General features: G+C 41.4%; 1 protein-coding gene across 1 annotated transcript in view; it reads right to left on the bottom strand.

The window, feature by feature from the left end:
- spegb (striated muscle enriched protein kinase b) overlaps positions 1–16,627 on the bottom strand; it is a 43,158-nt gene that overhangs the window by 23,371 nt on the left and 3,160 nt on the right. The window contains exons 2-6 of the mRNA XM_053877642.1: positions 5,009–5,092; positions 3,937–4,003; positions 1,946–3,444; positions 1,730–1,873; positions 1,478–1,660 (exon numbers count right to left, since the gene is read on the bottom strand). Coding sequence (XP_053733617.1) covers positions 1,478–1,660; positions 1,730–1,873; positions 1,946–3,444; positions 3,937–4,003; positions 5,009–5,092 — 1,977 coding nt within the window. The remainder of the gene's footprint in view (positions 1–1,477; positions 1,661–1,729; positions 1,874–1,945; positions 3,445–3,936; positions 4,004–5,008; positions 5,093–16,627) is intronic.

The following is a 16,627-nucleotide window of genomic DNA, read 5'->3' on the forward strand; positions in this document are numbered from 1 at the left end:
AATTATTATGGCCTGTGACTGAGAGGTTCGATCATAGCTCCAGATGAAAACTGTCATCTGTCATGCCCACTTCTACTGGTGAACACTACAGAGATGATCTGATCACATATTTTTTTAAATAAATTATTCTAATAAATCCATTCCATGTCTTGGCGTTCAAATTATATCTCAAAAAAAGTGGGAAAAAACTTTTTTTTTTCATATATTCCAAGGCAATTTGTGCATTGTAGTTCAATGATATTGAATCATGATTATGAGCATTATTCAAAGGGTGGTCAGTTTACGTGGAGGCACAGTTGAACTCATGCTGAGTTCCAAACAATGAGCTAATGAAGTACATGCACAAAAGTGGGTTCATCACTGTTCTCGCCAAGGAACTTAGGTGTCATTTTTGTCTGTGAAAAAACTCATGACATTTCCAGGAACTGTTGGTAGTGGAAGAAGGAACAGATGACTACGTTGGGGTTGTTTTCTGACTCTCTGAATTAGAAAAAATACAGCTAAAATTACATCTGACGCCAGCTCATTCTTATTTGTTTACTGAGTTCCAGAACGTTACTGCCACCTGCAGTCCAAAACAAAATTGAAAGTTAAGGGACCCTATTATGCTTTTCCACATTTTAAGAGTTATCTACCAAGCTAGCAAGACGAACCGTCACCGAAACATATGCGGAAGTATGAAAGACCCATGTCCTTGCATGTCTGAGTCATGGCGCCTACAGAAAACACTTCCTTTAACCTACGGATCACATTTTACGTTATGAGAACTGAGGAATGTCAGTTTTTAGATTCATCTCAGCGTTTCAGTGACGTCACATGGGTTCGCTGTTACACTAGCTTATATGGTGAAATGCAGCAACTAACATATTGCCAACATGACACGACAAGTACGTTTTGTTTTTGTTCACAAACAGACTCATTTAAGGTGCTTTAAAGGCTTTGGTGATTGATATTTACAGTACGATCACTTGAAACCGGAATGGGCACAGAGCATCGACATTTTCATGATATCCGCTTCTATCCCAATGTACAATGGAGCTTTTTGCATGAGGCAGCAATTTTGTAAATTATATTTATTTATATTTAAATATTGCAAAATATACATTAAAAATACATTTCAAAATGCGTATTTATAATCTTTTTTATGACAAGCAAATTAAGAAAAAAGTACATTTTTAACTATATCAGTGACAAGTAAAAAAAAAATATTATTTTCAGGGATAAGCAAAGAAAGGTTGCACTTGCTCAACCACGAAGGTGGACGGCTAAACTCTCAGTGAAGCATTACTCAGTAAAAGTTTGGAGGATATTACATAAATACAAGCCTTTAAAAGTTAACATTTTAAAGTTAAAAATTCCAAATAAAACACTTAAAGGCTTTTGGAACCCAGGACAGACTTAACAAAAAACCTCTTACGGTTAAGAGACTCTGCTCCGTTGTATATAATAAAGACACAAAAGCAGGACGGGAACTGACCTTGTTTGACCATCAGTGTCGCGCAGCTGGACGACTTGCCTTCCTTATTTGTTGCTGTCACGCAGTACTTCCCTCCATCACCTACGTTGGCAGATTTAATGAGCAGACTGTGTCGCTCGCCCTCCACTTTGACAGTAAAGCGAGGGCTGTTGGTAATTCCATTCTTGTCTTTTGTCCATGCCACTGTAGAAAATTAGAAGAGAGAAAGAAAAGTTAAATATCTTCATCCGGTGATCAACAGGCATTTACTACCTTCAGGAGTTGGGTTTCCCGCAATGATGCATTTCAGCTGTACATCGGAACCAGAAGAGGCAACAACGTCTCGTAATGGAGACTCAAATACAGGGGCTTCCATTGGGTCCTCTCCAGCAGACACGTAAGAATCATCTGAAGAGTCTGTATTTACAGTAAAAACCCAGTGTCACATAAAACATTTCAATGTCACATGCCACTTTGCGAATGCCTGACCTTGCTCTGGAGACATGGGTCGCATTCGACGGTTCTTTCCTTTGGTTTTCTGCTGTTGCCGATCTTTCGGGCTGGCTTGGTTGGTGATTGGCTGTTGTGCATTCGTCTTCACAGGAAGCTCCTCCTCCATCTTCTCATCTTCCACAATAATTGTGGGGATTTTTATTTTGGACACTTGTCTGGGGGGATCCACTTCCATTTTCTCCTCAGTTGGACTGACCGCTGTCATCATTTGGGGCTTGACAGGAGCAGTGGCGGCTGGTTCTTGTATGACTCCTGCCCTTCTTTGTACCAGTGGACTTTCAGGTCTATTTTCGATTTTCCTCAGCTTCACTTCTATCGGTGTCCTTCTCCCAGATGTTTCATCCCTTTGAGAGGCTTGCACGGGAGAGTCGGGAGAATGAGAGGATTCCTGTATTCGAGTAACTCTTTGCACCAGTGGACTAGGTGGTCGACGGTCAACCTTCCTTAGCGTCATCTCGGCAATATTCTTACTTGGAGAGTCTTCTCTTTGTTGTAGGTGAAGTGCAGGCGATGAGGATCTCTGAACGATCTCTGTCACGGGACTGACACGACTTAATTCTCGGATGGGACGTTGTCCAGGTAAGTCTGATAACTGCATCGATTCTGGCACTGCTGCACCCGGACTTGACGTCTTCTGATGTTGGATTTGTTGTACTTTTGGTTGCTGGTTAAGCTCTTTTTCTCGCTGTTCTTTTGCCCACTGGACGCGCTCACGTTCCTGAAGTTTCTGCAGCACTTGCGGAGGAATAGGTTCTATTTTTCTGAAAGGTTGCCGCTGCTTCCCCTTTAAGGTAAGCTGCTCAGTTGAGAAGGATTTCTTCATATGAGGTTTACCAACAAGCTTCTTGATTCGTTGGAGCTCCTCTGTGAACTTGTTCTCAATGTCCTGAACTTTTTGGGAGTAGCGTGGTTTTTCCTCCAGAGAAGCAGCCCGTTGTCTGAACATAGTCCTTCGCTCAGCTGCATCTTCTTTCAGAGCCTCTCTTAGATCTTCTCTGGAGCTCTCTCTGGAAATACCGAGACGGCTTCCTCCGTCGTCTGAATCAACAGAGCCGGCGCGATTAAACCCAGCCCAGGACCTGCCAGATATAGAGCCTTCCGGAAGGTCTAGGCTACGTCTCCGCTCCTCAAGCCCACGGACCTTCTCAAAAACCTTTGAGCTTGCCCTCGTAAGTTTCGGGGAGGGTCTGGCGGTATATTCTTTCCTTGTGTAATCGCTTAATGGGGTTTGTGGTCTGGATTCCTGGGTGCTACTTTGGGATGTAGATTTGGGCTGTTTAACCTTTTCTTCAAACTCTCCCGGCACCGTATCTTGGTATTCAGTTGGCACTACGATTTTCTTACGCAGGTTGATGGGTGTTGTTGATCCAGCGCGGTTAGACATAGGAGAGGTGGAGGGCCTCTTGATAAGTCTTGGTGATGGGGGTGGCAGGACTTGGGGTGGTGATTCTCTTGTGAACTCAGCAGATTGGCTCCTGAAAGAATAGATAAAACAGTATAGAATTCAATGAGTTATTGACAACAAGTGTCCAAGTTTAGTCCTCAAGACAAAAGTTCACATATTCAATAACATCTGGAGTTGAGTTTTTGGGGCAAAGTCATGCTGTGTGGAAGTGATGGGCTGCTGAAGCTTCATGAAACAGTGTCCTCATGTGGGGCTCGCACTTTTAAAATGAAGTGCGGTCTCACTGACATGGTTGTACGACGCCAAAGATTTGGAGCAGACAGTGCCATCCAGTGGAAAATGAAGAAGCTGTTTCATGAGGCTGTCACTACTGACCACTATTTATTTCCTTGGTTTCAATGTCGAAAAGGGCCTGATGCCTATAAACATATAGCGAGTAGCTTCACGCCCAAGGTCACTTTCGGTTACACCTGTTCCACTGTGGCCTCACCAGATGCCAGATGTTTACAGAATACACTACATTTAAATGTGGCCTTTCCATTTTAAAATCGTCCTTGCTTGCCTGATTGTGCTTGTAGTATCTTCAGGTCTGAGCGCTCGATTTCCATCTTCTGTGCATCTGTCCATCACTGGAAAGAAAGGCGATCTGTTAGAAATGCTTGAAGGTGAAGCAAATAAATCATCATCATTGCGCAAAGAGATAATTGAATAGGATGATTATAAAGAACGTCATAAAAAGCCGGCAGCGCTCTTTCATTTCCTGAGTCAAACAGCATTGAAACAGCAATGACAGTTTTAATGATCCTCATCCTCAATGTTCCCTCTCATTTTTTTAATTGTCTGAGCGTATACACAAACTCTCTGGCATTCACAACATCTGAGGAGCCCAGAGCACATTCAGGCCAAACCAGCATCACACCTGTCCAAAGACCTGAGATCACAAACTACATAGCTTACTGAAAGACTTAAATCATGGCAGTTATTGCCGCTATATTACACACTTTCATGCACAAGAGTCTTCTTTCTTGTGTGTAGTAGGAGTTCGGCTCCTTTACCTTGCATTAAAACATTCACATCTGTGTTGGAGCACACGCCACTGAAGAATAATAAAATACTCTGTAACAGTAATCTGTGACAGTAAACTGACTGGAGACTTAAATGACAAGCAGACAGATGATATAACTAGGGCTGTGATATTAGCACAATTGGAGGTGATATGCCATTAAAAATAATAATTTAATTTAATAAAAGTCTTAAAGTAAATGTTAAAGTACATTTTAATATCTGAGCCCAGAAGGATCATATAAGCTTCAACATCTGGTTGGAAGAGCTTCAGAGATGAGCAAACTACATAAAGTGCACAGAACAAAAGATTTTCTTTTGTTTCTACCCTGCATTTTTTTTTTTGCTCAAATCTGCGAGATCTCATTTCTTGTTGTGTCCTTCCATCTGGGTGTTTTGGTTATGATGTCACATTGTATAATGTGGTGCACCTCAACTGGTGCAGTGAAAAACGTCTATTCACATGAAAAAACTATTTAGCATAATACATAGAATAGAATGTTGAAAAAGTTTTTGCTCATGATATTCATCAATTGTGACTTGACTAGGACAGTCAGAGGCAATCTTAATACCTGTATACGCAGGCTGGTCCTCAAAATCCCCACCATCATCTTTGGTCTCATATTGGTCGCCTTCATCTTCTGTTGTCTCAGAATCTGCAAAGATAAAAGCAGAAGCGAGTTAGAATCCACGCACCGATGTGTGCTCCATTGCCAGGGGAGGTCGATGACATGGATCCATTGTTAGGAACGGAAGCATCCATCACTCTATCCATCCACACAAAGGAAAAACCCAGACTTTCAATAGCAACCTAGCAACCTACCACAGGCTCAACGGCCACAGCTAGTGTATGAGTTCCAGCCGTTTGGTGTCTCAGGCGCTGGAAAATGGATAACCTCTTGAGGCTGGGGTTGCCAAGCAGCCTGAGAAACACTTTAGAGTGACACTGTAGCGAAAGGCACATGAGTAGCCCATAAGTCTCTCATGCTGGCAGTGAGGTGATGAATTCAAGGAAATGGAGTGTAAAAAAGGCAGTGGACCAAGCGGATGTTCAGCTCCGACACATGGGGCCCAAGGCTCTTGGCAGAATTTGTAAAGGAGGGATGAGGTTGAGCAAAAGTAAAAGGTATTGTTGTCGATTTGCATTCAAAGCACATTGGAGAGGCTGCAGCAGCAATGTGCCTAATCTAGATGATGAGATGCTTCAGGAGAGCAAAGGAAGGGAACAGGACATAAAAGCAGAGCAGACTGCATGAACAATCACATCATTAAAACAACAAACTTGAACAAACTTAACATACGTCTGATGCTTATTTGAGGGTTTGAGTCAAACTAAAATCTAAAACTAAACAATGAATATAGTATTTTATTTCAAACCATTTGTTCATTGCAAAACAAGTAATGATATTGCATTTAAATGTGAAAAAATCGGTTCTTATTTAAATATTCTCGGTAAGGTTAGATGCGTTTATAATTGCAAACACAACAATAAAAGCACTCAGAGAGTGCTGGATTTGTTTTGGTGATATTTCCCATTGACCTGAGAAATGACCATTGGGCTGACTCCATCCAGTACTAATGCACATTCAGCACAACTATCAGGTCAAATGAAGGAAACAGCACCAGTGAGAATTATGATTTTGCTATTAGTCTATTGCTACGTCTAGATGTAGCCTACTATTTTCAGAAAGGAAAAAGAATTCTTTGTACATGTGTCCATTCACAGAAAGCATTGTGTTCACACGAGTATTTCTGCTGCCAGGACATGCAGTGAAATGACAATATGAAGAGACTTTTGAGCCACACTGCGCTTGACCTCACAGCAGTGTAGTGTAGTAAAGGACAGTTCACAAGTTGCACATATTTTAAACATTAATTTTCAATTCAAATTAATGCATTATAGTGAGAGCCAGTTTGAAATACCAGGCTTATAAATAACAAGGTAATTCACAGTGTTTCTAACAACCAACCAAGAATCCAAAAACATCAATATAAATCTCTTGACTTGTAGTTCTGTCACACACTGCGACGGCCACTGCCTGCCTTTCACCATTTTGTCAGTTCATATGCAAAGGAGCAACCAGCAGTACTTTTCAATATCTCTGTATCTTTGCATCTAAAAAGTAGCTACTTCCAAACAGGGCCCTAAACATGTTCAGGGTTGACAATGGGGACTGCCATAAGGTTCAGACTGAAGATCACTGATGCCATTGGTTACACACAAAGAACATGACACATTTCCTGGGCCATTGAAGAGTTGCTTGTCACAAGGTGCGACCCTCTGTCCCTCGCTGCAGGTGTGATCAGGAAGTCAGGTAGTAATTACAGTGGTACCTCGGTTCTCGACCACAATCCGTTCCAGACGGCTGTTCGAAATCTAATCATTTTTTCCCATTGCAATGAATGGAAAAAGAAATGATGCGTTCCAAGCCTTAAAATAGGCTTTTGTAGGAGTGAATGTAGAGTGTCTGCTGCAGGTGCGCTGTTCCTCTATGTGTGTGGCCGCTGCATGTGGGAGGGGTTGCTGAGTGAGTGAGGTCTCTCCAGAAGTGAAGAGGTGCCCGGTGCGTGTCCAGCTCTGAATGTGCGCTTCTGTGCAGTTTGGCTGTGACAAAGTCATAAACCAAGTAACTTAGCTCTGTCCCAGACTCGCCTCATCCCTGTCCCAGCTCCAGCCCACAACAGGACATCGAACCCTGGAGTGTGAGCTCCAGCCTCGGAGGTGTGGAGAGCGAGCACCTCCCCTGTGACACTCTACCAAGGTTTTACAATTCAATATGAAGGAAAAACAGTCAGTAAATGTAGCTAACGGGACACGTCTGCATACAGAGGCTCCGTTATACACAATAACAAAGTGCGTGATCGGTGCGCACACGTTATGGTTTTTCCGGCTTTTTTCGGGGGCATTCGAGTTCTGGATTTTCATTCGAAATCCGAAGCAAAAAATCTCGAAATTTTTGTTTGAACTCCGGGACGTTCGAAAACCGAGGTTCCACTGTACCTCCGTAATGGAAAAGGGGAGGGTCTTTTGAAAGTTTAGCTTCCAAGTCATGTCAGACGGTTCTTTCGACATGATTTATGTTGTTTGCAGTCACAGTGAATTGAGCTACTACCAGAGTACGGCGAGCCTCTTGTGTAAGATTTGCTAGCTGATGATGGCAATATTGCCTCCAGAACTTTCCACTCTGGACCATATTTACAGAAATTGTAAGCAAACACTGCATTCAACATGAACATCAAATTTTGTCTTTGCTATCTCCATTAAACTGAGCCAGTGTCGAAACTATCCATTCATTCTAATGTGCCTGCTCAGCATTCACCCTGGCAAATATGCAGTCAATAGATGAGAGCGACCCAGAGCAGGAGTTTGGGGCTGCTGTCTGCTCTCACCTCTGCTGTTTGTTTGGATACGTGCTAAGCTTCTGCTTTGGCGGTGCACGCACACTGTGCTGGTCTTTTATCTACAATGGAACGTGGAGAGATGCTCATTTTAAGAGGGGAATTCCTGTCATGAGCTGCTTTTATTTTGTCTGTACTCTTACTGTGTTCTTCCTCTTGTTCTTGCCGCGCACTTGGCTGTTGTTAGTGGCACACAGCTGCATCTGACCTTACCTGCAAACGCCGCACCTGCTCTCCCCAATGCCTCATGCTCTTCACTCCAAAGGAAGCCACTCATTTGTCTTCTCTTCTGCTTTCTGTCCCCCTCCAATAGTTAGTTTACTCATTGGAGATTCTACATATATAGTTTGAATATATATTCTGTTATTATTCGGTTTAACATGTATGTGTAACATCTATGCATTTCAAACACAATTGTGTTGTTTATTTCTACCTTTTTTATTTTCAAATTTCACACATTGTCCACTCCTCAATGTGAATTATGCAAATTGTTAAATTCCCATCACTGTTTTTAACTATTACAGCAGAGAGCTTGACAGACACATGAAAAATTGGAGGGAACATTGACTGGAACGCAGCAATAAGCTTTTTATATGATATATGTGAGCTAGTTCGGACTGCTGCACGCTTCCTGTTTCTGACAGTGTTCACCTTATTTATCTATAGAAAATACTCCATGAGTTCTGACCTGTATATGTGTGTATTTGGTATTTTCCACGAGCCTGAACTGACAGCCGTATGTATTGTGTGTGTCAGATCTGTGTATTCTGATTCTCATTTGCTTCCTGTTTTCAGATTTCTTACTCGATTCTGTTCATGTTTCTCTCCCAGTTCAGCCACACCCTCGATTCCTCTTTCTGTCTGTCTTTGTTCGTGTATTTAATGTATTCAGAAGTTGTAACCTTGAACCCAAGTCCCCCTGTACTCTAGATATTACTCGAACTTTGGTTCTGTTCCACTTGGTTCCGCACAATACCATGAACAGTGGCCAGATCCATGAGAGAAGAGTTAGCTCTCGTATTTCTATACAATGATGAAATCAAGTATTAATTGAATAGCCTGAATATTGAACACGATAGAAAGATTATTATTCACCATCGCAGACACTTTTACAGAGTGGCAAAAATATATACATGTTAAAATCCACAAAAACAACAGCACTCCTGGTGGCTGTTAGAACAACTGCACATTGATGCCGATCAAATGTAATGCTCTTTCTCAGTAGCTTTGATAAACATGAGCAGTGATATTCCAGAAATTGTCAAAACCTTCCGCTGGTTATTACTTTGTAATGAAGAAAACACAACCTAAGTATAAAGGGCTTTGTCCCATGTTTTCCACCTGATGTTTTGCTCATTATTTACCCGTCATAAGTGGTGCGTACAATAGCACTGGCTACCTCAGCGTAAACAGGTTTGCTCCAGCTGCTTCATTATCAAGGCCCGATCATTTTTGTCAGACTCCGAGAGGATTCACTCAACTCAAAATAGAAAGCAGCACTGAGTCATTGGCATCCCAGCAGCTCTCATGGGGTGTTTGATTCACAGTGGGTGGAATTGCTTATAAAACACAACACACAAACACAGTGGCGATCTGCTATTCCCTCCATCCAAAGTGCACGGATTTTAAACCCAAGAGTTGGTGGAAAGGCAAAGTAAAAAGTGAACACTGAAAGTGCTTAGTTGGTTTTGGATTCTTCACAAAACCAGGTGTGATTTTTGTGTGGGAAGCTGGAGATGATAATGCTATTACATCAGCAGTAACTGCAGGCTGTAGTGCTTGTTATTGCTGTATTTGCCAAATGTCAAAGTCCGATGGGAGTTGACAGGTGGGACAGGTATGTGTAATTGAAAGAAAGTTAGAAGTTGGTTATGAAACACCTATTAAGATTGTCAGAAAGAAAAGCACCTCTATTATTTGACTTAAAATAAATAAACGTGAAAATTGGTGTGGAAATTAGACTGCTTTCTAATGTACCTGAATTGTTAAAGATTTCTTAACAAGGATGTATTCCTTCTGACATAATGAATTGTTTGCATCCAAACTTCATTTGCAAAAAGAAAAAGAAAAGAAAAAAAATAGGCAGCATGCTGCTGTAGTGAGTTCGTGCTGCACACAGTAGAAAGGTTGCAGGTTTGAATCTTGCAGAAGGCAACGCCAGGTTTTGACGCCCTCTAAGAGATCATTCAGAAAATGTTCATAAAATAACACCAATATTTTTGTTTAACCATTTCCTTGTCTGATGATAACAGTTATGATCTGTGCCTTCTTGACATGGTTGCAAATTCTGAATTGGTCTCCAACATTAGAAAGCCATATATAACACCAGAAACTTGTTCTTGCCAATGTTTATTTGTCTGTTCACAATAATGGAAAGTTTTTTGTGACGTTTCAGATTGCATCTTGGTCAATGAGTCAATTTGCAAAAACAGGATTTGACTTATGAAAATGCGCGTTGCTGTTCACGCATTGTTCCTCTACGGTTTCTATAGAAGCTCGTAAGAGGCTTGCAAAATCGAGAACAGCACTAGAGCAAGAACAGCTGTAACTGAGGCCACGCCTACAATGACAATGACTGGATTCTCACCATGTGAAAACTGAGTCTACACAGTGAGTAAAATGGCTGATGTCTGGTCGGAATTGCACTAGGTCATTGACCAAAAAACTGGCGTCACCCAAGTGCTGCACTGAAACGGTCGGCCAGAGCAAGGGGTGTTTACATTGTAGCCTCATTCTGATGTATTCCACCAGTACTTTGGTGAGAATCCTTACACCATGCAGAATATGGGGGGGACAGCTTTGTACTGTTGCTGTTGTTTAGATGCACAAGTCATTGAGATGACTGTTCAGCTCAACTCTTCAGCGACAGCAGGCTTAGTATGGGAACTGCTACTGAAAACAGATTCTCAAACATACTATCTCCCAAACATCAAGAAGTGACTGTAGCTGTATGCAGACTATTGTGTCCATCTTAACGCTGAGGTTAAGGACTGAGGTTCATGACTGAAACGCATAAATCAGTTTTTTGCCAGCTTTCCTCTACGCGACACTCGGCCCATAACATCAAGTAGTTATGGGTAAATGAGGTATTATGAAACAGTATTACAGCATTGCTGAGGCCACTCAATGACTAGATGATTATCTATGCAAGGCCACCAGATGGCGCTCATGGTTTAGAAACAATGTGAGGTTTCATTGAATTGGTTGTTCAAGTCCAAATGTTTTCCAGCAGACAGTGCCATCTGGTGGCCTCTAAAAATCAGGACACTGTTTCATGAAACCTCATCTAGCCTTCACTAGCAAGAGGAAATGCTGAGGAAGGTGAAACATGCTTTCATTGAAAACTATGAAAAACGTGTCACTCTGAGACGCAAAACTGAACTTGGAATGATCAGTTTTTATGTCTAAGGAGTCATAAAGTGTTGAAAGGTCCTGCTCGAGACCCCATTTTCAAAAGCTGTGGGACTGGGGGCAAACATCCAAAACTAAAGTGTGGATTCTAACATTCTAACAGCGTAGTAGGACTGAGCTTTAACTGCGACCCACATGACAGGTGGAAATGAGCTGTTTGCCAGAGGCTTTTCCACGTGTATCTTATTCAGTATATAAGCTGTTGGACAGACTTACAACAGAACAACAACATAAACGTATGCGTTTGTGTATATGAATTAGGAATATCACAATATCCCATTTTTCATCAATGTAAACTGTAAATAACAATTATTCAATCATCCAGATTCATCTTTTTTACGTTGTGTGTTTCCTCTCAGGTTACCAAAGGAGAGAAGAAAAACTCCAGTGGTATTATCACTAGACCTTGGACTGTCACACCTGCTTAAAAAAAAAAAAAAAGAAAAAAGAAAACATTACCATTAACAATCATAATTATCATAATGATAGTAGAAAGTTACGCTGCCATTGACACGCACAGTCCATCCTCTCTCCCCTTGCGCTGGCCCGGTCATATGGGGCTATAATTTAATCTGAGTCTTGCGCTTCCTTTCCGGCCACATGTTCCCCACATTTTTTCTAATTCGCGCTGTGAACTAAGAAAATGCCGTCTTGGCTTGGTGTGTGTGTGAACACAGAAGGTTCTCAGCCTCTTAAGACGGTTATGCAACGTATTATGCAGCGCGAAGGAGCTGTAGAAATGCCAATATTTGAGCGTAGAAGTGTAATCTCTACATCTAATCCTGCTTTCTGCCTTGTCCTGTCCTCTGACTTTAAATCTCACTTTACTGCTTCTTCAGACTTCTTTGTGTCTCTTTTGTTTCCTTCACTCTATAGAACATGTTACTCTACAATGTTATTATCCTGTCATTATTACAGACGGCGTTTTAAATTCACTGATAGATTATATTGGTGGCAAAGCAAGGAAGGATAATATCAGGTCATGTGGTATAACTAATAAAAATGTTGTGTGATTTTTGATACTTAGAGTCCCCGGAGATAAATGCCACGCTACTCTTCAGGGAAGATAAAGTTGTATTAACAACCATGAAAGTTAATTTCCATTCTTGCTGTTTTGGAAATTGGAAACTTTTAATAGAAAGTGAAAAAAAAATGTCAACATCATGGTCCATTTCAAGATGTTTACTCCAAAAGAAGAGTAAACATTGCAGATCCTACCTCCGAAGCTCATGTGAATAATAATGTCTGTTCATATCACTTACATCCCTTTAGCTTCCTTTTAAGTTCCCATTTCCACATAATCTGAAGGTCATCCATGATCAGGCAAGAATGTGTGTTTAACACCCCGAAATACAAATGATGAAGTGATTTATTTGTAGTAAAAAAGAGATTTTTCCACTTGCCTGTTCCTCTCTTTGGTTTGCATTGTTCTCATGGTCAATGTTGGAGCGTCCTCGACAGTTACTTTGTGTCTTGGCTTGCATTCAGCGGCAGGGTATTCCCCGTCATCCACCGGGGGTTCCGAGCCATTACTACAAGTCTCTACCACAGCGAATCCCACCACCGAAACCTCAGCACAAGACTTGTGTTTCTAAAGATGCAACTTAAGAGCCGGCTTCCTGCAGGTGAAATCAAGTAGGAAAGAAAAGAACAAAAAGAAAAGGCACTTTGTCCATTACATAACAAGTTGCACCTCAGAATCTCCGCGTCTGAGAAGCATGAATTATACCCCGACGTCCGCAGGTGGAAATGACTGTGGAATGCATATCATCCACGCCGAGGGAGCCCCCCCTGTCCAAACAATAGCCAGCAATCCTCTGAGCATCTTCCCCCGCTGCGTTCCACCCCGCGGTCAACGCACACCGATAGGCAGAAAAAACAGTGGGAGTGATCCTGTCCTCTCGACATCAGTGTTCTCCAGCTTCGGCTGGCATTTTTCATTTTTCCCTTCCCGCTCATGTGTCTGTGTCTTATCCCTCAAGGAGCTGCTGCTGTTGTAGTCGGCAGCAATGTGGAGGAATCACTGCAACAGCTGAAGGGACTCGCTGCATTGCTGGAGCACTGTTGTTTCTCACAGCAGATGCCTGTTCAGCACTCCTTCTCTTCCCTTCTGACATCTTGGCTCCTCAAGCAGCAGCGATACAAGCCTTCCTCCTTATCTGTGATGCATCTTCAGAAATACACACAGCAGTGAAAAGCTGAAGCTCATATCAGCTCAGTTGCAGCAAACAAGCAAAGAACAGCAGGGATTTCACCGGTGACTTCACAGTATCTCACTGAGCTGAAGTCAAGACAAATCCCCCTAAAATATATGACAATTTAGCAATTCTGATGATCTTAAAAATGAATCACCCAGAAAGTAAAACAAACAAAGGCATGTGCGATGGCATGACTCGATGGTTACGTAACGGTAACCATGCAGACCTCTTCACTGCTGGTCTAATTGAACAAGGCGTGATGTGTCAAGCTCATCAGATTTACAGGACACAACGGTGTTTTTGAGCTCAGCACAACCTCTACATTCCCCTTCCTTTGATCGTTCGCGCTGCCCATTGGCAACTGGCATGCAGCTTGTTACAGAGTAATTCTACCCCCCAGTGGTCAGGCTGATCAGACACTGACAGAACAGCCTCATGAACTGACCACAGGCGCAGGATCAAGCAAATGTATCTGTGGACATGATGTGAATAGCACATGCACAGATGTAGACATGGAAACATGCAGGTAGATGCATGTTTTTAGGTGTTGTCTCTGTAATACTGAATAAACTAACATCGAAAACATAAAGGCGATCGATCAGAAATCTTACTTTAATGTTCATTTAGATATTTATTTGAATAAGAAACTCTTTGTCACTTGAGAACAAAGAGCAAGACTGACAAACTCAACAAGAAATATACAGTAATTCCATATGGCCTGTGGCAAAATATGCATTCTAATGTTGCACACTATGTCGGTAAGAAGTTCTCCGACCACCTGCGCAAAAAAAAAAATTCCATGATGCATTGTGACAGTGGAAGATCTTACGATTAACCTAAGCAAAAGAAAAGGTTTGAATCTAATTTGGTGATCGCAGGAATCTCCTGTGGCCCACCACTAGGTGATACTGCATTATTTCACTAGTAGTTTGTTTGCGTGCCATGTGATGGTAGTAAAAGTAATTTACTTCAGATCCATGGTATAATAAAGGTGCTGCATAATTTTAATTTTAATTTTAATTTTAATTTTAATTTTAATTTTAATTTTAATAAAAATGTAATTTTAATTTAAAAAATTCATGTTCAACTCATTTTTCACAAAGTTGAAGTTGTGGAGAAAATCCAGAAGGAAGGTCTTCATTGCAAAGGTTGTTCTTTAAGTCTCACTGACCACGTCTACAAAAAGGAAACCAAATTACTGACCAAATCTGGATACGATATGACACGCACAGTACAACGCATCTAAACAGCTTCATCTGACTGTGTAAGAGAAATTCCTTTTTCTCTTAGTCAGACTACACGACTAGGACAAACCAGTGAATAGCTCCATTAAACCTGCATGCAACACAGTTGAAGTAAACACAGGATTTTTTTTATGGAAGTCACTGTTTCATGGTGTCTAAGTAGATTTTTGCATTTTTCAATCTAAAACAACGAAAACAAACTTTGTCAATCATTGAATGAGTGTTTCATAACAGGACAGAATTATATTCACAGCACCAGTGACCAGTGAACCACTATGGACCAGTGAACCAGGAAATGGAAAATGGAAAACTTTTTAGGACATTGAGTGAGCACCAATTTAGCATTTTTTTACAATTTACAATTTTTTCTAAGACTACAGTGAAACTGCAAATAAAAACATTTTGAGGATGTTGGGAAATTATAGTGATAGTTAACCTTTTGTATTTCTGTGCATAATCAAAAAAAAAAAAAAAAAGATCACGCTGATACACAAGATACGTCGCAGCTAGGATGATAACAACAACAACAAACATGGAGGAATCCCTGAACAAAAGCAAACACTACTCTGAATGTACTTGAAATCCTTAAAAAAATTGAAATTCTTACACAAATATTTTCAAGACATGAAAAGAGCTTTAGTTTAAATAAGGTGATATAAAAACTTGAATATAGCCTCCATCGTGATTTATTGTGCTATTGTCAAACTGATGCATAGTAAAGAATATTTTGTTGTTTAAATGTATGTATGGCTCCATCATTTGATTCAGTAATATAGCAAATTCATTCAAATTCAACGATTTGGCTTCTTGTGGCAAATATTCTTATACCATTAAACTGTGATAGAACAACACTAAAATCTCCAGTCACATCTTTTATTGAAGCAATATTTCAACAAAAATAAAATGATTCCTCATTGCTGCAATTCAGAGAACCTATACACACTGCTGCCTCCTCACTCACAAAGGTTTGTTGCATTTGTCTCAGCGCTCTTGTTGAGGTGGTCCATGTGAGCACATACTCTGTGGGCAGTTCTAAACCAGCTAAAATATCCTTACAGTGTGAGAGCGGTTTAAGATGGGGGACCACCATTGGGCGAAGCACACCAATGCTCTTGCAAGGCTTGACCGGGACCCTCGGCCCTCACTTGCTAACAGGGAGATGCTAGCCGTATTCTGATGTAGGGGGATTTCCACAGAGTAATTGTAGCCCCACCTGTTCGCTCAGATTCATTTTCGGAACAGCATCCAAAAACATTGGAAAGAGCCCATGTCACTGCCACAGGTTCACAAGGCTTCCCATTTGCCAAAGAGTAGAACTGCTGATCTGGTGTCACAAGTACGGAATGATGTGAGGAGAAAATAAAAGCCAATGTTTCACTTATCAGCAACAACAGAACTGAGAAGATACACTGTATCCACTTGCCCTTAATTTCACCAATAGTAAGTCATAAAACTCAGACTCTTTCTTTGATAGTCGGCGTGAAAGAGTCTCTGAGGACCGGGCTAAAATTAGCGCTGATGTCTTCCTGTGTAATAGGAGAGACGTTAGCCTGCTAGCATCAGAAAAATCTATGGCCTGGCACATTCCACTGTAAAAATAACTCGGGTGAGTTGGTGGACGAGTCAGAGAGTGAGACATTTTCACAGAGACAGAGGGAGAGAGGCCGAGTGAGAGAGGTTATGCTGCGTTACTGAGTGATGGGACAGCTGTGGTACATGCGTATGGGCAATGAGATCCCGCTGAATAAAGATGAAGGTAAAAATGTAGCAACAAGATTAGCTTCGACTAGACAGCTGATTGTCCTGCGCTTTTGTGTTGGAGGTTTTTGGGAGGCTCCACACAAAACATCCAGAAGCCCCCACGGGTCCAAATATCAAAAACATGTGGGTGGTTCTCACTCAAAATAACTGACAGCGCATGTTCCCTGCTTACTCACCC

Source organism: Synchiropus splendidus, chromosome 10 (assembly GCF_027744825.2).
Source record: "Synchiropus splendidus isolate RoL2022-P1 chromosome 10, RoL_Sspl_1.0, whole genome shotgun sequence".
Classification (NCBI taxonomy): domain Eukaryota; kingdom Metazoa; phylum Chordata; class Actinopteri; order Syngnathiformes; family Callionymidae; genus Synchiropus; species Synchiropus splendidus.